The 20,504-nt window shown below is 40.0% G+C and overlaps 2 protein-coding genes across 4 annotated transcripts; one reads left to right on the top strand and one right to left on the bottom strand.

Moving 5' to 3' along the window:
- Positions 1–2,536: 2,536 nt before the first annotated feature.
- Positions 2,537–20,251, bottom strand: ric3b (RIC3 acetylcholine receptor chaperone b). Of its 3 annotated transcripts, XR_004614198.1 has the most exons (8): positions 19,988–20,239; positions 19,044–19,264; positions 17,685–17,763; positions 16,647–16,740; positions 15,311–15,441; positions 13,746–14,569; positions 3,799–3,800; positions 3,195–3,206 (listed from the first exon to the last, which is right to left on the bottom strand). XR_004614198.1 is itself a non-coding variant. In XM_034589025.1 (6 exons), exons 1-6 carry the CDS (start codon positions 20,106–20,108, stop codon positions 14,067–14,069), a joined length of 1,149 nt encoding a protein of 382 aa, XP_034444916.1. In that variant the 5' UTR covers positions 20,109–20,251; the 3' UTR covers positions 12,954–14,066. The 3 variants fall into 3 exon arrangements, 1 of the variants encoding a protein (XP_034444916.1); XR_004614199.1 differs by lacking the exons at positions 3,195–3,206; positions 3,799–3,800 and adding an exon at positions 2,537–2,547 and having other exon boundaries at positions 13,743–14,569; XM_034589025.1 differs by lacking the exons at positions 3,195–3,206; positions 3,799–3,800 and having other exon boundaries at positions 12,954–14,569; positions 19,988–20,251.
- Positions 8,586–12,754, top strand: psma1 (proteasome 20S subunit alpha 1). The gene is made up of 10 exons (XM_034589039.1): positions 8,586–8,713; positions 9,559–9,603; positions 9,704–9,805; positions 10,718–10,821; positions 10,917–11,005; positions 11,117–11,187; positions 11,321–11,450; positions 11,705–11,784; positions 12,068–12,172; positions 12,481–12,754. Exons 1-10 carry the CDS (start codon positions 8,711–8,713, stop codon positions 12,538–12,540), a joined length of 789 nt encoding a protein of 262 aa, XP_034444930.1. The 5' UTR covers positions 8,586–8,710; the 3' UTR covers positions 12,541–12,754.
- Positions 20,252–20,504: the final 253 nt, after the last annotated feature.

The raw sequence follows: 20,504 nt of genomic DNA, 5'->3' as shown, positions 1-20,504 counted from the left end.
CATGAGCTGTCATATACATTAAGCACACAAAGGTCACATCACATGACATTTAAGGGGATGATTAGAGTAAAGTTCAGAAACAAAGAACTTTACAGTTTAGATTTCAAAACAGCAGTCTTTACTAAAAACATTCTTACACAGGTGGTCTTAATCCAGCACAAGCAAACAATAGCAAGCAGGGAGGAGGCAAACGTCCAAAAACCAAGAAACATCTGCAAGGTAACAAACCATGAGGGCAAACGCAATGAAAAAGCTGGGAAGCCAATGCACACGCAAGGTGTTACATAGAAAATCTGGCAGAGAATAAAAGGGAACAGTGGCAGTAAATAAAAGGGTTGAACTGGTGGGAACAGCAGGGGAAGGTAAGCAGGTGGCCACCAGGTGAGGACGATCAAAGAGGCAGGAACTGAAACAACAGAGAAGGTTTTTACAATAAAATCAAACAATGAAACAATACGACAAGGTTTTACAGGACCTGCGTGACCTCCAGTGTCAATTCCATCATACTCTGGATCACTGCTCCAATCAGACACTGGCCAGACTGTGGTGAGGTTGTTGCTTACGTTGTCTTGTTTGACGATTTCACACAGCATACCATTCATCCAGGCCTTAAACAAAGATCAGAGATAGGTTGGAGACTGGAGTGTTCAAAGAGTTCAATCGAAGGATGGGAGCATCAGCCACTGTCCCTTCAAAAGTCTCCAATTCACTTTGACATGTGAGCGACTGTCGGACAGCGTTGAGCAGTTGCGAGCACAGAGGGAAGGGCGAGTTCACGCTTGTCTCAGCGCTGTGCTCGTAGAACACGGAGCAGAAAGGCTTACTCGCTAGTATGCCTTTCGCAGGTGTGGTTTTTGTATACGCAAAGTTTGAGACTATGTAAATGTCATAGTTGACAATGCTGCTTGTGACCTCAGCAAAACATCCACCATGTTTGATTTCGATCGGATGAGCGGCTGTCGAGAAAATCGAAGGACAGAAAGACAGAAGAAAGAAGGAAAGAGATTTCTCCATGTTTTTCTATCTTCTGTCTTTCTGTCCTTCGATATTCTCGACAACCGCTCATCCGATCGAATTCAAACATGGTTGACATTGCTGCTTGGGACCTCAGCAAAACATCCACCATGTTTGAATTCGATCGGAGGACATAAAGACAGAAGGACAGAAAGACAGAAGAAAGAAAGAGAGAGATTTCTCCATGTATGATGAGAGTTAAAACTTGATTTCAACACAGACAGAAGGCATGGTCTACCTCAAGGGCCCTGATCAAACTGATTGCCACATAGACAACTTGTGGGCCTTTGGGGTTACCAAGGGTGTGTCTTATGTATATGATCACCATAGATAATAGATCAAGAGGGACTGTACCAACATGATGTCCTCTATAGACTGAGTCGTCGCGGAAATACGTGATGTCAGTCAAAACTCATTGAACTGAACTTCACGAGTCAGAAATCAGACATGTATCACACGGCACACTGACATTCATGTCAAAAAAAAAAATCTGATCAGGGCTGACGGCTTAATGAAAACGATGACTCATAATGTAGACATGCAATAAATCTCTCCCAGCTTCTACTATCGTCAAATGACGTCATGCAGAAAAAGGCTGACGATCTGTGTGACTCAAATCCATCATGAAGTTTGAGTGGATTTGTGATATCAGCTGTGTTTTTTGTCTTTGTTTCGTTTTGTCTTTGTTTTACTTTTGCTGCGGTTCAATAATAATTTGTGGATAATGAACAGATCAGTGTAATGTTATCTGACAGAAGACAATGCTCTCTTCTTCAAAAGTGACCACTCACATTAGTTTTATTCCAAAACTGCATAGCGAGACGAGCAAATGCAATTATTGTTTAAATGTTAGCTGTGGTGCCAAAGTAATGATTGGATGTCTCCGTTCTGTAGGCTTGGCATCGTCAGATGTTTCTGCATTGACACTGACAAGGGATGAGAAATGAGTAAAATTGTTCCGGTGCATTCGTTTTCAAAAGGAGCTCAGTCAGGCATCTTTGCATCACTGTGTTGTCTGGTTGTCTGTTTGCATGATTATGCAAGAATATTACTGTTCGGTTACGACTATGTTGTGTGTCATTTTGCTTAAAGTTCAACATCAAACCCAATAATATGCATTAAGCAAATGACGACAAGACTGGAAATCTGTAAAAACATTCAACCAATGACACACATTTTTTCATGTCTCCCCTGAAACAACAGTAAGGAAGTCTATTAGTGCCTATTTATGACCTACAACAGAGAATTTGGGTGAAAAATAGCTTTTTCTACAAACTATTCTTAATGTCTGTGGTCGGGACGGATTACCTGCGAAGTCAGAGCAACGATTTACGTCAGTCGTGATGGAAAAGCCTATGTTTAGGCAGAGGGATGGATTTCTCGTACCTGCATTGATGTATTCAATCCTCAATGGTTGTGTTAAATCAGTTCTAATGTTGTTAGAATGTTGTTTTTACTGACAAATGGGTTCATATATTATTTTATTTCGATTTTTATATGAATATGTTTATATGAGCCACCACACTATTTTCACTCCTTCCAAAACAAATGCATATGCTGTGTGGACGGAGGTTTTTACAACAGGTGACAGTGGAAACACTACCACTTTTGTCCACAGAGGCGCCAAAATCAACAAAAAATGAAAGGTTCCTTGTAGCTGCTTTAATGCACAATCATGATCCACACTGTAAGATGGGATCTTCTCCCTAATTTTGAAATCTACTCTAAAGAATATCCAGACCCCGAACCAGCCTCTGTATTTTCACCATTTAAAGCTTAAGACACTATGGATCTAAATTGTGTAGCTGATATCATTACACTGTGCATGACCAAATTCCTCCTTAATACGCTGCTAGTATCAAGTATACTCTCAAGACGTCTCAACATTTTAGTAGATAAGTCAGTTTTTGTGTTTGCACAGACAAAGTGTTTCCATGCTAAGCTGCAGTGGAGGGATACGAGCAAAAACAGAAATAATGTATTGACAAGGCTGTAATACTGTAATAATGTACTCATTTATAAGTAAAAGTACCACATTAACTCTTCTACTTGAATAAAAGTAAGTAGGTACTTGCTGTTAAGTATTAAAAGTAAAAAGGGTAAAAGTGAAAAATAGGCCTACCTAAAAAAAGATCTGCTTGAGAAAAGTACAGATACAAGGGAAATATATTTAGTAATGTACTTTCTTACATCTTATTACAGTTTTTGTGAAGTATTAGTTTGTGGAAAAATGATTCTGTGCTCAGATGCAGTCACAGCATTAAAATGATGAATACACAGGCTCGGATGTGGGTGTATTTCCTGACTTAGAAATAATAAAAATGATGGAAAGGAAAATTCTAATTAGTGTTAATTTAATGACTGAAATCAACTTCTTGGAGGACCGCATTTCCTTCTTAGGAGCTAGAGTATTACTCACTTTTTCTCACACAATCTCAGTTTACATTGGGTGAGAGGCGGGGTGAAGAGGTAGCCAGTATATCACAGGGTCAACAAACAGAGACAAACAACACTCACATTCACACCTACATCTAATTTAGAGTCTTCAGTTAACCTTTAACCCCAATCTGCACGTCTTTGGACTGTGGGAGGAAGCTGGAGTACTGGTAGAAAACCCACACAGACACAGGGAGACACAGAAAGTCCCTGACCAAACCAGGATTGGAGCTGGAAACCATCTTGCTGTGAGACGACAGTGCTAACCACTGCTCCACTGTGCTGCCAGCCTACAATTTACATAACTGTGTGTAATGCTCACTGGCATCAGGTGGTTTTCATTGAAACAGCTTCTGTCTTACAGATGATTCTAAAGACACTGAATGTGTGGTTTGCTACTTATTAGCTGTCTATTCTTAGGTCCACAGACTGAGCAAAGAGACCATCTATCTAGCAGCTGATAACATTAAGTGCTCCACAATGTACTGCTTTTTTTGAGCCAGGAAAAGCCTGTTCAGCCATTTGCCACCGAAATGCTGCATAAGCGCATTCGTCAACACCAGGAAAGCGTCAGCAGCGAACAGAAAAGCTCCTCCGCAAGACTCCCACCTCACTTCCTCCCTCGTATACGTATGCTCCCACTTTGCGCTGTGAGAAATGTAATCAGCAGTGACGACATACAGTATCCAGCACTCATAAAACTTTTAGGAGGGGAGGGGATGAGATGGCTTTCCTTTGGTTTGCAGTGCGGCCGCTGACCCCTGACCTGCCTTGTTATTGGACCGCTGCCAGCTTAATGCAACCTTGGCAGAGCTGTCACTTTTCCCGCCCATTAGTCCAGTCATTTTGCAGGCTAAACCACATCGCTGACCTATTTATAGCAACAACAGGATGGTACTTGTTGGTTTTAAAACCACTCAGGATGCAAAATTAATTCTGTATTCAGCACCTATATGCTAAATATATAGGCTATGTGATGATGTGTTTATCATCATTCAGAAGGAGTCTGTCGCATGCAGCTTCGGTAAAAGTCACAATAAAGTGGAAACAAAGGCTCTGCACTGATGCAAACACATAATGAAAATATATATTATTCATGGAAACCTAAAGGAATTCTATCTTAATCGCATATGAGTTTGAACAGAAAAGGCTTCACTCTGTGGCTGTGTGATTAAAACAAACTGAAAGGCATGAATGGGTGGAGGAATGGGTGCACTCACACTCTCTTCTACTCCTTAAAACACCTCCGTCTCCCTCTCCCCCGCCACCATGTGCGAGCGCAGAGTGCACAGTGTGGCTTGGACCCATCACACAGTGACTCAGGCCGCTCTCCATTTGAAAAATTAAACAGGGGGCCGTTTGGCAGAGTTAAATGAGGCCCCCAGGAAGAAAAAAAAACATGCTGAGCTCAGCACTGCTCCTACAATCTCAATCACAAAGGAGGAGGTTGGCGTGCTGATGTAATGGCCGCCGCCGTGCTGCCACTGCCTTGGCAAAGGAGGAGAGCTCGTCAGCACAGCCCCACTCATTCATCTCCCCCCTCCCCCTGGATCAAGGGTACATCAGATATCATTAACAGAGGAAAAAGGCGAGCAACAGCCAAGCTTAAAACCAGACACAGGGCTGGATGTGCGAGAGGATGAGATCGTCAGTGGGTATTTCTCTGACTGTTGAGACACTCATCATGGAAGGTGAAAGAATCCCATGAGGAATAAAAAATACTTCCAGAAAAACAGTTGAGCAACCTATTTTTTCCATTTTTTTATTGAAATGTGGGCAGTTCAAGTCCAGTAAATAACCTTAGTGGTGTGGTAAAGGATGGCAGTAAATGAAGCCTTGGAAGTTAATGCAAACTTCCTGCAGGTGCAATATCTTTTGTTGGTGATTTAAAAACCCTTTGTCTGTGGAAAATGCTGAAATGAATCTATACTGTTACAGCCTCCGATGCTTTATCAGGACAATACTGTGCTACAGGAAGTAGTATTGCATGTTGGTAATAGAACACTGATAAAAAGTCAAGTAGCACACATATTTGTAGTAGAGCAAATACCTTTGTCGAGACCCAACAGTCTCCTTTAATTCAATCAAGCTGCACCAAATTTTGCACATTCACAGATGTCAGTTATCAAGATTCATGAATTATGTTTGGAAAAATACACCCCATCTCACAATGTTAAAGAAAGTGATAAAAGAAATCCTAGATTCATGCACTGTCTTTAATTGGTTCTTCCCTGACCCATACCACATCCAAGTTCCATGGTAATCTATGCAGTAGTTTTTGTGTAATTTTACTTACAAACAATCAACAAACAAACAGACAGGACTGAAACGATAACCCCTTTGGTGGAGTGTTATATAGATGTTGAAGAATGGGAAGAAAGCATCAGGGGAAGACATTTATAACAGGGTCACTGGTTAACCAGCATTTATCCACCTGTGGAGCTGCACTGCTCTATAACTGTATAATATATAAAGACAAAAATTCTGTTATCATATGTAAATGTAATTCTACCTCTTTCACTGTGCTTACACAATGTATGAGCATTGTAATTATATTGGACTTGTGTTGTGTTGCTATTGATTAAAGTTATATTGTGATAATTATTGATATTGTTTTTTCACCCAGCCCTACTTGCTCTATACGACTTGGGTATAATTGTGTGTTTATTTAGCCAATAATACATCTCACTTATTGTGTATGAATAATAATAATAATAATAATAATAATAATAATAATAATAATAATAATAATAATAATAATAAATAATAATAATAATAATGATAATAATGGGTTATATTCCGTTTTGAATTCAGCAAACTATAGATTATCATAAAACCTCATATTTGTTTGCTCCTTAGTTTTCTCTTCTCCATTTGCTTTTTGGTTACTGTATTTAAAATGTTTCATAGATAAAAGGTTTGAATCAGATCAGTCATTATGATTTTAGTTGGTATTTAGACCATTTATTGGTGGTTGGTATGAATGAATAGATTCTGGTTGGTATTATAACTTTGTAGTGGGGGTTACGACCTGAACCCCTCAATGGGCTGCAAAAGTTAATTTAATGGTTCATGTGATGATTGACAGAAGAGGAAAATGAAGAAAAATTCTGCTTCTCTTCAAATGTTGCTAAAATAAACCTTTTGTTATTATTTTTGTAGTTTTCAGTGACAATTGTAATCCTTCACGAACAAGTGGACACTACTTTGTTTTAAAGGGTCACAGGACGAAAAGGTTGAGAAGCACTGCTTCATAGAAAAGCTTTAATATACAGAAACTGAATTACAATACAGACAATGAATCCATGAGGATTTCCTCTATTAGTCTGAAATGTTGACCTGTAATCTTTGGCTTTTATCCATCTAATGGAACAATTATCATTATTTTACATGAGAGATTTTTAATTTCTTTTGAGTAGAAGGCTCATCACATGGTATTGAAACAATACTCAAATATAAGGTTTTATTATAATCTTTATTTCTTGAACTGATAACGAGACTGGGCAGACTCGGTTTATGCTGGTTAAAATGTGTTCATCATAACAGAGAAACATCGAGACAATTCATTTCATACAAATGCAAATGTTCCGCTAGAGGTGAAGCCTCTTAAAAGAAGATCCCTTTCAACTGTCTCACAATTTAAGACAACATTTTTATTGCATTAAATCTGAGCATCATTGGCTGTTTGGTGGATGATAAATAAGCTGCTGACTTTGCCCAACTGTGCATGTCACTGCAAAATGAGCTTAGTGTATAAACCAGGTTTAAAATCTAATTTTGTCAGTCCAGTTCAGTGTCTGTGCAGCAGAGCCGATTTTTCAATCCAGTTTAAAGGTCACGTGTTTCTTCTCCAGCTTTGGTCTTTTAGAAAAACACAGGGGATGAGACGTATTGATTGAAGTGCTCTGTGGCATAGAAATAACAACATATGTGAATTATTTAAATATGCAGCATTTTTCATTTCAAGACGCAGACTGGACATGAAACACCCCCGTCTAATATTTATATCTGCTATCTTGACTATTAATTTTATAGTCAGATTTTCATCTATCTTTATATTCCATTATTTAATTACTCTGTTTAGTTTATTTGACGCATAAGAAGAAGGACACACAACTACAAAAGTATACGTTGGTTTAACACAATTAAGTCCAATTTGTTGTTGCTTATTTTCAAGTTGTGTACCAATGACTTAACAGCCAACTGTCTGCTAAAGTGAATGAGGCCCTGCTTCATTTCAGTGTAAAACTGCTATGACTATATTTTAAGCAGTATTTTTTTAAGCAGACAGACTTCTCCATAACTGACAGTGGCAGACATCACAGTCTACAAACCAGCTTATAAAACACCCACTGTGGTTGTCTGCAGGACAGTTTGTTCTTTCTCTCGGGACTTTTTATGTGTGTGAGAAAATGGTTTTACCAGCAGTAAGTGATGAGTGCTCCTCAGCCCAGTGAAGCACTCACATTGTCCTCTTCTAATTTACTGCTGCTTCCTAGTGGTCATGCGAACACACTGCGACTGTAGAGCAAAACGGAGGAGATTCAACAAGTAAATGATTTATTTTACAGCCCTTTTCAAATCAAAGTCACACAGTGTTTTACATAGTGGCCTTTCAGGATTATAAGTTATTAAATAAAAAGCACGGAGAGACATATTGGTAATGAAACAGTGTGCTAAAATTAATATAAAAATGCATATTTCTAAGGATAATTGATTTGAAAAAATGTCTCACATCTTATATTATATACATAGAGGACTTAGTACTGTTGAATATATTTAACATCTCTTCCCTTTTTGTTTTGGGTTTTACAACAAATCCCCTGACTTTACAGTAAATGTTGAAACTTTTGGTTGTAAAGTATACATATATAATATTAAATAATTATTATTACTGTCATATAATGTAAATGTGGATTTTAAATATGCAAGTTATATATAATTCTGAAAGAATAATTCATAATATATATAAATTATAATACATTGATAATAATCACCTTTTTATTTTATGTGAAAATCTGTTTGAACATTTATATCCATACATCTCTTCGCTTTTAGATTTTCCAAAAGTAAAATATTAAGATTTCTTAACAGCCAACACATAAGAGTCATAAACACAATCTATGTTCTCAGTTTCACTTCATAGAGCACTGATGTGAAATCGGAGCTCTACTGGTTTTCCCTGATATCGCGTCCAGGAAGAGAAATCAAATTCCGACTGCAGCGCCGGCAGAAAGAGGCGACACATTTAGAAGCAGACATGGTAAGAATGAATGAAATTCACTCTACTGACGTGAATTTAACAGAATAATAATTATCTGCACAGACAATACAACGAACCGCGAGTTCAAACTGAGACATTTAAAACACCGGAGTCGTTTACAGACGCTGAACCGCCGTTAGTTAGCTAAGCTGTGCACTGTGAGTAAGCAAAACACTCGGGAGCTGCTAACGTTAGCCGCACTGATCATAACTAAACTAAGCGTTTGTTCGAAGAATCTATGCGCAGCCAACATTTCTCCGACGAAGCCATGTTTAATCGTTTATATAATCAACTCAATTTATTGTAATGAGAAGCCAAATGGTCACATATCACAGTCCTGTCACTGATTAGTTAGCATGCTAGGTGCTAACCGAAGTTAGCCTGCACAGACTGAGTTAGCATCACTCTTAGCAGCAGTGGCAGTGACTGGTCTTTTACTTTCGATTTGTCGAATAACCTTTTTAAAGCCAAAATACACAACTCCCGCTGCTACTAACTGTAATGATTCACACACTTTGATACTTATTAATGATAGCTAGCTGATCACAGGACCCAGAGCCATTATTAACATGTGCTAGTTAGAAGTTTATTCCCCGTTGTGTGGTTCCCCTGGCGAGTGGCTGCACGCAAAGACGTGATCATCTATTATTCAGACATGGTGGTAATTTAAAACCTCAGTCCAGAAAACTCTGAGCTGCGAACAGGTTGAGATCCGTGTAAAGTCTCTGTCAACGAGACAAGAGCCTGAAATGCAGGACAATTATGTAAGCTCCGCTCCTGTGTTATATTAGAAATTCAATGTTTGTGTTTTCTCAACGTTTTTAATTGTTTATCTTCTTTCGTAGTTCCGCAATCAATACGACAACGACGTGACAGTATGGAGCCCGCAGGTAAGTTGCTGTTTGCCTCCAAGTCTGTCTCTACAGGCCGAACATTGATGTGAGTGTGTTGGTGGCAGTTTGTTTAGTGTGTGTGTTCATTTGTGCACAGGGCCGTATTCATCAGATCGAGTATGCCATGGAGGCAGTGAAGCAAGGCTCGGCCACTGTAGGACTCAAATCCAAAACCCTTGCGGTCCTGGTTGCTCTGAAGGTAAAACCCTTCAGCGTCTTGTCTGTTCCTGTCTTAAAACTGTGTCAGTCAATTTCTGCTTTTACCCACCAAACAGTCACTGTCAGTGGTTTTGTTTCAGATTACATCCCTGTCGTACAGATGGTAGTGTAGAAAATGTATATTGAACTTCATTTAACAAGGCAGTCTGTGTTGTTTTCATCTCCATAACTCTTCAGACTGAACATTTCGTCTCCAGTTTGCTGTAAAGGCATACCGTGTATACTCAGTTTGCAGTTTATTAGGCACACCCAGCTAAAAACAGTCTGATACAATAGTACTGCAGTAAATTCTCATTTCAAGAAGTTGGAATGTTCAGTTTCTGTTGAAACGGTGTTAGAGAGTTGTCGATTTAAGTGCATGATCATTTAGGTTGGTAGTGTTGTTTAACTTTGTTGCATTTTACAAAGAGATGTTTCCCCCCCACTGATACAAATGGGTCGGACAAAATTTAAAAAAAAGACAATTTACCGTTCAGCATCCTCAAAAATGATCAACACATCCATATGTTATATCCTTCATGAAGAGACAGTTTATGGCAGGAGGTGTGTGTCTCATGAACAAAAAGGGCCAGCTAATCCCCTCCCCCTCAGAAACAACTTAAATGCACCTTTATCATCAAGCTAACTACCAGAACCAGAGACCATCTGCTGCAGAAGTATTCAGGTGTCACTTTACTCTTCACCCTCATTAATATTAAAATCAAGTCCCTTCTGATGTTAAAGACCACTCTGGCATCCTTCTTAAGTAAAAAAAAAACATACTATGGGAGAAAGTTATGATCTTTGTATAATTTAATTGGACCTATAGAATATATTTGAACACACTGAAGACCCAAGACAACAATGTAGTAGGTTGTACATGACTGATGCATCATGTTGTTTGTCGCTGCAGAGAGCCCAGTCTGAACTGGCTGCCCACCAGAAGAAGGTCCTCCATGTTGACAGCCACATCGGTATCTCCATTGCTGGACTGACTGCCGATGCCAGACTGCTCTGGTAAGTCTCAGATACTTTGAAGGTCCAAATGGAGCTTTTCAGTAAAGCTGCATACCAAATATTGAATTAGTTTGACAACACTGTCTCTCCCACAGTAACTTCATGCGTCAGGAGTGCCTGGACTCCAGATTTGTCTTCGACAGGCCCCTCCCCACATCACGTCTCGTCTCTCTTGTTGGCAGCAGTATCCTCTCTCACACTTCTTAAATGAAAAGTGTAGTAGAACTTTGTAGACAGCATGTGGTAGGTATTGTAAACTTGGGCTTTATTGTTTTATCCTTGACCGAAACCCCAGAAACTCAAATCCCAACACAGCGGTATGGGAGGAGGCCCTATGGTGTGGGACTCCTCATTGCCGGCTATGATGTAAGTTTGCACACTGTTCATTTACAGTATTATCTCCTGCTATGTTCCTCGCCTGTGACAAAATGGATCGCACAAAGCTGGAATGTAGCACGAAGTTTGATCGTAGCTCATGTTCATTTGTTGTGTCACTCAGGACATGGGACCTCACATCTTCCAGACCTGCCCTTCAGCCAACTACTTTGACTGCAAAGCCATGTCAATCGGAGCACGCTCTCAGTCTGCACGTACCTACCTGGAGAGATGCATGGACAAGTTTTCCGACTGTAAGATTGAATTTCATATTCTAGTCTCACACACTCTTACTTCAGCTATTCACAAGAAAAGCTATTTGCATCAGGCATCTAAATACATTTTGAACATTAACGTTTCTCATTGTTTCAAAATGTGACATAATGTTCGTGAAGCTAAAAAGCATGAAAAGAAATGAATATCTTTGACCACTGAGTGTTTTTGACTTGCTAATTGACAAGTGGAACAACATACTTTCATTATGCTCATGGTATTTGTTTGTTCTCAGGCAATCTGAATGACCTGGTCCAACATGGCCTCCGTGCTCTCAGAGAAACTCTCCCCGCCGAGCAGGACCTCACCATCAAGGTACACCAGCTCCCCACTTTCATATTTCAATTCCGCTCTAAGATTCTTTTAAGAGGTATAAAATCTCGTATTTTCTTTTTTTATTATTAAAAACAATACTGAAAGGTTTATTAAGGTAAAGTTATTTACATAAAGGGTAAATGAGTTACAGTTACAATGCAGTTACAGTTGATGGGATGCCATTAAAGCTTGACCTTCCTTGGAACTGAAGATGTTGCCATGTTCCATTCAATACATCCTCTACAAGATAATTTAGTGGTAAATTAAACACTGTGCTTTGCAGAATGTTTCCATTGGCATTGTGGGAAAGGACATGGAGTTCACCATTTATGACGATGATGCTGTTGCCCCGTTCCTGGAGGGACTGGAGGAGAGGCCACAGAGAAAGGTACCGCCAAGGATTTAACAAGTCTGGCCCATATAATGGAATGTTTCATGTTGTGTGCTGCAAAGTGATATATGGTATTGATCTGGAGAAAGCAAGATTTATTTCCAGCTCTTTAAGGTTCCCCATTGAAACACACATTTAGCCGATGCTGTTAAAATACATGTGAAGGGCTCAGGGCAAATATTGAATGACTTAAAAAAAACAAGGATTATAGTGAAAATTGACAATATTACATCTATATTGGAAATATTGCTATTAGTGTAAGAGTCAGAAGTTTGTGTGTTGATGGACTTCTGTGTGTGTCTCAGGTTGCCCAGCCTGCAGATGAACCCGCTGCAGATGTACCCGAAGAGCCAATGGAGCACTGAGGCAGCGAGCTGACCAGTGATCTACTTCCTGTAGATCTCAAACCAACCGGACTCACCTGAGTAATTTCTTAGAGGGGAAAGTTGTTGTTGAGACGTGCCACTTGCTTAACTGTTATTCCAAAATATCCTGTGCTGACATCAACCAGCGTGATGTTGCTTTTGTATGAGTAAAGTCGAACATTATACAAGTAATAAACTCTTTTTTTGAATTGTGCTGCTGCGCTTCCTCATCATTCATTTCCATTTGAATACACGTTTATCTAACTTACAAAACGTGCTACAGCAAAATCATTTTAATTAACCAAAAGTCAGCTTTGCAGGTAACAAACGGTGAGGGTTTCAAGAGTCGGCTTGTTTACAATTTTAATCTTGTGACAATCTTGAGTAAAATAAATGAAACGGAGTCTCGAGGTAACTGGAGTAACCATTTTATTCACAGTATTTAAATCACTGATGTCTTCTCGGGTGCTTTTCTGAACAGTGAATAAATAAGTTTTATAAAAGTAAAAATCTTTAATAATTTCAAGCTGAAGAGGTTAAACTGTTATTGGTGCAGAAAAAACTATTTATCACAAACACTTTGTCTAGAAGAGAGCAGGGACACTTAATGCCAAACATGCATTGAACCATTTCCTCACAATTACTGCAGCATATTTTGTGTCTGTTCACATTGAAGCTGTTAAAGTGAATATTTTATAAATAATATAAATATATATAGTAAATATGTCCACCTGGGACGTGAACACTGCAGGAAGTTTCTAATTAATTTGATTCAGACATGCTGACAACAGTGTGGGGGGGGGAGCACAAGTCCCCTCAGTAAATTACAGTAATGTAATCAAATCAATCACCATTTTCATTGCAGATCCAGTTTTTATCAGCTGCATTTATTTCTGCCACTTAGACATTTTACAGAAAACTGCCCTGATCTCAGCTAAAAGGATCCGAGGGCCTGTTTCTGTCTGGTTTTCTGATCATTAAAAAAAATGACTTTTATTCTCGTAATATTACATATTTTTATTCTCATTAAATTACCACTTTATTGTTGTACCATTACATCTTCACATCTCATTACATTTTGACTTCATTCTTGTAATATTACGTTATTCTCAAAATCTCAGAACTTTTGAACTTCATGTCTGGATAACCAACTCATCACTTTCCTGACAGAGGTAAACATTGGGTTTGTTCACATGCAGCACTACTTCAAGTCCCATCTGCATCTCCAGTAAATTCAATTAAAAACTATGGAGACTGGTGTTTTACATTTGATAATGAAATACTAGGCCTTTGTTTTTTCATCTTGAGTATATTTATACTATGTTTTCTTTTGTATCCAATAGATAAATTGGATATTATTGATAAAAAACTGTCCACATATTTCTCCTATACTCACTTTAATAAAGAAACAACTATCACCAACCTTCACATTACCGTCCATCTCATGACAACAGATAAATAATAAAAAAGAGGTTCTCCTCACATACAGCAGCCCCAGGCTCAAGTTCGTGTGCGTCATGTTCGAGTCAGTGTGCAGCCTTCTTTGCACTCCTCCTCTTGTTTCTCCGTCTGACCTGACTCTGGGCAGGTTCAGTCTCCACAGGCCGGGTGAGGTCCTCCACCTTCTCCTGCTCCATCATGGTCGTCATCTGCAGCGTGAGCTCCAGTTCCTTTAGGACTGTGGCCAGCTCCTTCTCTGGGACGCCCAGATCAATTTGACCCCCTGGCTCCTTGTGTTGATGCAGCTCCTCCCTCTCATTTGCACCTAAATCACTCTGTAGCCCGGCATCCTCCTCACTTCCTGCAGTTAAATCAGATTCTCTCACAGCGTCTGTGGTCACGTCCTCTGCTTCCTCGGCCTCCGCTCCGCCTGCAACGTCCTCAGCAGGAACATTTTCCAGCAAGTCACCCTCAGCAGCTTCGGTCCTGTCGGCCTCTGTCTCTGTGTGTGGACTGTGGTGCTGCTCACTGTGCTGACAACAGCAGGGAGAATGTTCCCAGTTCTGATGCTGAGGCTCCTCAGGGTAATCTGTGAGGAAAATGAAGAGACTTCTCAAGCTCTACATGTATGAAAGAGCTATTTCAGAGGCAAACTATTCCAGAACACGTTATATTGCTTTCAGTTCAGCATAGAAACAGAATTAATCATTGAGTGATACTGTTGTTTTAAGCAATGTGGAAACCTCCTCTTGCTGAGGTGTTTATGAGGATCTTTGTCATCAAATATTTGAAAATACAGTGATGCTCAAAAGAAAAATTGTTCTTGGATTATCGTACGCTGAAATATTCTACAGAACTATTTTTTAATTAGAAAATCAAACCCAGAAGAGAAAGAATATTCTCATATATATGTGGTGAAAAGAAATGTGATTTTCAGTTTTGTTTATTCATAAGTCCCTATAAAATATAAATTGTTCCACCAGATTTTTCCATTTTACTATTAAGTGGTGAACAAGCAACTAACAAGTAACTAATTTCAGAAATCCCAGTCTGTCTGAGGCTCACATTTGTGGAGAACTGTTCATCTTATTGGCTTCACACTTAGCACATGTATTATTATGGGCCCAGCGAAGTGCAGAGTCAAATATGGTGCAATTTGGACAGACGATACATTCAACATTAAAAATTTGAATAGACAGGCGACCAGCTCTCTGTAGCAGCAGCGCCTGGGACTCATCAACATAACTATTATTGTCACTAGTGATAACCCTTATACTAATATACATAACCATTATGAGATAGCAGCTGGGAGTGTGCTGTGTTCAGGTACCTTCCCAGTTGTCCTGGGGTTTCTTCTCTGGAGTCATGCCCTCCATCAGCTGTCCCTCCTGCATCACCCGAGTTATCTCAGTCAGCTGCTGCAGGAGACTCTTCTCCTGATCTGCCATCACACCCTTCACCCTGCACCACAGACAGAAAGTAACACATGTAAGACTTATCAAATTCCCAATTCCTCTCCCTTGGCCCTACCCCTGGATATGAAGAGGCCATCGCTGGGAGTGTCTCCTCCAAACGGAGCCACAGGGAGGAGGGCTGGGAAATCTTCCCCAAGTAATAGGGACACCACTCGCAAGTCATCAGCAGCCAACCAACGTTATTAAAGTGACAAACAATATCAACTATTGTTATTATATTAACAACCGTTCAACCAACATTATAATAGTGACACATCTGACGACTGCAGGACAGACGTCCTCCAAGTGTCCGTAAACCCGACAATTAAATTAGACTCGAAATGATGTCATTTACACCAGGTTTTTAGCCTAAATGTTCGCTGTTATTTCGTCATTTTGAGTCGATTTTAAATGTCGGGGCTTACAGATACTTGGATGACACCACAGGAGCGGTATGGAGGCCTTTTCTGTGTTTTTCTCTGGTGTTTTTTTACGTTTGAAGAATCGGTCACCAGTTACTTCAATTGTATTCGATTTGGCTGCAACGCTATTTACCCCTGAAACTCCAAAAGTGTTTTGTGGACTAAGACATTTCACCCACCCCTCTATCGGCATTGCGGTGAGTAGATAATAGGTGAATTTTCATTTTTGGGTGAAATATCCCTTTAACATCCGATCACAAGATCCGTAAACAGGACCGTCATTTGTTTTTCCCAATTTGAGTTTGCGGATGTGTCCGATGACAATGTTCGTGTCTGTGTGTGAGTCAGGAGGGACTGAATGAATGAATGCACAGCTATGAGGATAGATTTGACCAATTTAAGAAAAGTGCCAATCGTTATGGGCTGACCAGTTCAGATATTATGGCGACAAACAAATCAATGCTTGGACGCCGAGAGGTGTGAAGAGACATTTAAACTGTAGCGGGTCAGAGAAGTCAGCTGAGTAGGCGGTCCCTCATGTGTGTGGCCGAGGACACAGGAGAAGAAGGCGATCTGAGTAATCGAATCTCCGGATGTATTTGGGTGTGTTCAGACCTGAACTGAGCACTGACCACTCGTGACTGGATCGCTCAGGATGGATGTTAATACCAGGTCTATACAGGGTCTCAATCATTACTGTGGAATGAACAGATAAACAAAAGAGCTCCTGTTGGGACATAAGGAGGAGGTCTCCTGATGATAAGATGCCTCAGTACAGACACACACGCACCTGCCGGGGCTGTCTTGGGCACTGGAGACAATGTTCTCCATCACCAACTCTGTTTCCCTCAGTTTCTCCTGCAGCTGAGACAGTTCAAAGTCGGCTGGAGGGAGAAGACAGAAAGAGCAGGAGGTCAACAGAGAGATGAATGTATGTCATTGACCAACGTGTGCATGCACACACACACACACACACACACACACACTGAGTTAACAGGTTTAAAAACAATCTGAGCTCCAAAAACTACAATACAGACAAGAGTGGACTGGGAAAATGATTTAGAAAATGTATAGTTTTCACAGCAAAAGTGCACAACCATTCATCTAACTGTTTGACACTTTATGGGAATCAATATGCCAGAAAATAACCAACATTAATTTATTTCTCATTACGTTAATGCACTAAGATGATGAAGGTGCACGTCAGCCGGGAAGATTTCTGAGACTGGAAGTGACCTAATACAAATGTGATATACACACACACACACACCACACACACAGAAGGAGCTACAGAAAAGCTTCTAGTCATTTCCAAAGAAATGTCCCCTTTAATGGGTGACAGCAAAAATGGAAAATACCCTCCAGTTAAAAAGGTTTTATATTAAAATGTTTGCTATGACAACTGTGCAATTTGAAAATACAGAGAGATCATGATAAGTACTTCAGTTTTTCTGTGTGGTCGATGAATCTATGACCTGTTAATCCTGATTTCTGGAGGATTTCATCAAGTTTTTCACGTCATTCATCGGACAATTACATCTTAAATATTAAAACCAACAGACAACAGCAGAGTTTATCCCCAGGAAATAACATTGTATTACATGCCCTCGGCTGATGCTTTCATCCAAAAATCTAAGAAAATAAGTGCATTCAAACTAAATAAAAAGAAGACGTATATGTGATCACAAACTGAAAGTGCACCTGTCAGAAACAAACATCAGAGAGCTGCAGTGCAGGTGCTCAGGGCTCATTTTTAAACCATTGAGATGGAAGCCTGTTGTGAAAGCTGCTAAAAGAAGGAGTATAACTGTTGCTGAATGGTACTCACTGATCTTCCTCTTCTTGTTCTCTGAGCGGACTGAAGGAAACCTGCTCTCTGTTGGCTTGTTGTTGCCTTTGGATGTGATCTGACAGGGAGACAATAACAGGGATTCAAATCTCAAAGAACCCCACAGCAAAGTGTCTGTCTGTGGTCAAACGGTCAAACCACATCCACACTCACGTTTATGTTCCTCTGCGCTGGGCGATATGGCCAAAATTGATATAAAAATAAAAAGTTTCATACAATAATCATTACAATATTTGTCACATTTTAAGGTTTAAGTTTAAAGAATAGATTTTTTAAGATACTTCTTTATAAGTAGAGAATTACACCCACTTGATAAACAACTAAATATTTTACAAATCTGATGTATATCAGTTGTGTGTTATACCACCTCCCTGTGCTGGCAGAAGTATTACTAGTGCAGAGTCTGTTCTAAACCTGCCTGTTTGGAATGAGCTGTATGTTAAAGTTGCCTTTCTGAAACTTTAAAAGTGACCTGCAGTAATTGAGCTGCAACAAGTAAAGACCTGCTGGAATCCTAGAGCTGCACCCCCCTTGCTGCACAAAGAGCTGTTCACCTGTTTTTTCAAAGTTCAGTGAAGCTAATCTAAACTGACGTTGCCATTGACGTGATCAACATCACTTACGTTGAGTCCCAGCCGCTACTGCTACAGAGCGCCAGTCACCTGTTTACTCAAAGTTTAATAATGATGAACGTAGCACCACGTTTAACACTGCTCTTTCTTGGGCCCTTGACAATACACATGCCAAGTGTAAAGCTGATAAGATGAATGGTTCTGGAGATATATGTTCCACATAAAGACAGAGATTTCTGAAATGAGTAGATAGATATCAATATATATTGGAAAGGTGTCCTATTGCTATTGATGAAAATTCTATTGTGATCATGAATTATATTATCTCATTGCTCAGCAATGGTTTTATTTTTACTAAAATGTGGACTTTTGCTTCAGGTTTAGACTTTGATGCTGTGGATTAAGAACATATATAAAGTGGTCTGTTAGTTGCAGCTTCAGAGTAGTTCCACGTTTTAGAGTTTCAGGAGACAGATAGTTTCTATGATTAGGAAAATAAACATCTTTTCTTTTCAAGCAAAGTTATAGCACAAGCAGCTTTACAGGATCTTCAATGGAAAAATTATGAAACAAATAAGTATTGTCAGATAAATAAAAAACAAGACTGTACGTTTCTACCATTCAGAACCAGGTTTCAGCCCTTTGCATTGCTTTGAGCAACAGACAGATTTCAGTCTGTACCAAGAAATACTGAGGTTCAGTATCCAGCATGTCTGTGAATCCTTACAGTACCATAATGCTGTGTATTGTGTCTGCAGTCTTTCACCTTGAACAGTATGTAGAGGATGTAGAATAAGATCCCGAAGCCGTACACAGGGATGATCTGTCCCGCCAGGTTGGATTTGCCTCCGGTTCCTATTCCTGTTCCCTTCGCCTTGGCTGAGGCCTCTGGGCTGTGGGCTCTGGAGTAGCCGGCGCTCGCAGCCTTCTGACCACGGCCCTCTGGGGCCATCTGAGGGTGCATCATGGGAGGTTGGCGGCCTGAACCTTGAAGGAGGGGAAGACAGGTGAAGAGGAAATATGAATAATATATCACAATAATAACACCAGCGACAGACTGTGATAATCAGCTCAGTACAAAACATAACAAATGTCCAGGAATCTGTCTCATATACTAAATGAGATTACAGTATTTTGTAGAATTGAACAGGGTGATTAATATGGGTGTGTTCGGGTCACTTATTATATATACATTATATTAAATATATAATTTTTATACTTGTTTTACCCCTACAGCTAATGTACACGAGTACAGTATTTTAAATAAATGAAAGTATTTTGAATTGTATTCTTTTGTTTAAAGTATTTTACATAAATGACATAACAAATATTGGTAATGTGACATTTCATCTAGAACCTTTTACTCACTAACATTGACTCAGATAATTAAGTAGCATAAATGTAATAAAACGTATAAACTGCTAAATTCCGTCTGTTAGTTTTACCTGGACGTAATTACCTTTATTCTAGACACATTTTTATACAATTTTAAGAATGTGCGTTTGGCGCCCTCCTCAGGGAGGAAAGTGTAACTGCAATAACGATGATATACCGTTAATGTCCTGCACACGTTTTGCTTTAAATAAAAACACAAATAAACATGGAATCACTGCAGTGAAACGTCAGTAAATTAGCAGCCTCCGTCCTCCCCCCGGTGAGCCTCCGCACACCGGGGGGAGGACGTGTTCCAGGCCGGTGAAGGTGACGCACCCTCCGGCCGCTCCGCAGCATCCTTCCTCCCTCGCGACAGCAGCATTTTGGGAAGCAGCAGCGCGACGCACAGCGCGAGACACGTCGCGAGGGTCACCTTCTGGAACGTGGACATCGCCATGGCGACGGGTGGACGGTCAGCGGGCCGGTGAGAGGACGCGCGCCGGGATGTGAGCGCTGTTCGCGGGGAGGACCGAGGGCCGAGGAGGAGGCGGCCGCTGCATCCACGGATCAACTTCCTTGTGATGGCCGAGGGAACGGAAGTAGACCGCGGCTGTAATGAGCAGGGTTCACCGCTGGATGTCGCTAAAGGACCTTGTTTTACACAGGCTTCTTTCACAGAGGACAGTTCGACGTCACAGATAATAATGAAGCAAATCCTTTTTTATTTCTGTTTTTATTTATCTATTTGTCTTTTTATCGACTGACTTATCACTTGTATCTGCAATGTTTGTATATATACAAGTTTTAAAATGAAGTAATTTAAGAGATAATCAAGCTAATTACTGGCCCAGGT

This window comes from Hippoglossus hippoglossus, chromosome 6 (assembly GCF_009819705.1).
Source record: "Hippoglossus hippoglossus isolate fHipHip1 chromosome 6, fHipHip1.pri, whole genome shotgun sequence".
Taxonomy (NCBI): Eukaryota; Metazoa; Chordata; class Actinopteri; order Pleuronectiformes; family Pleuronectidae; genus Hippoglossus; species Hippoglossus hippoglossus.
This window is presented reverse-complemented; position numbering and strand designations above follow the sequence as displayed.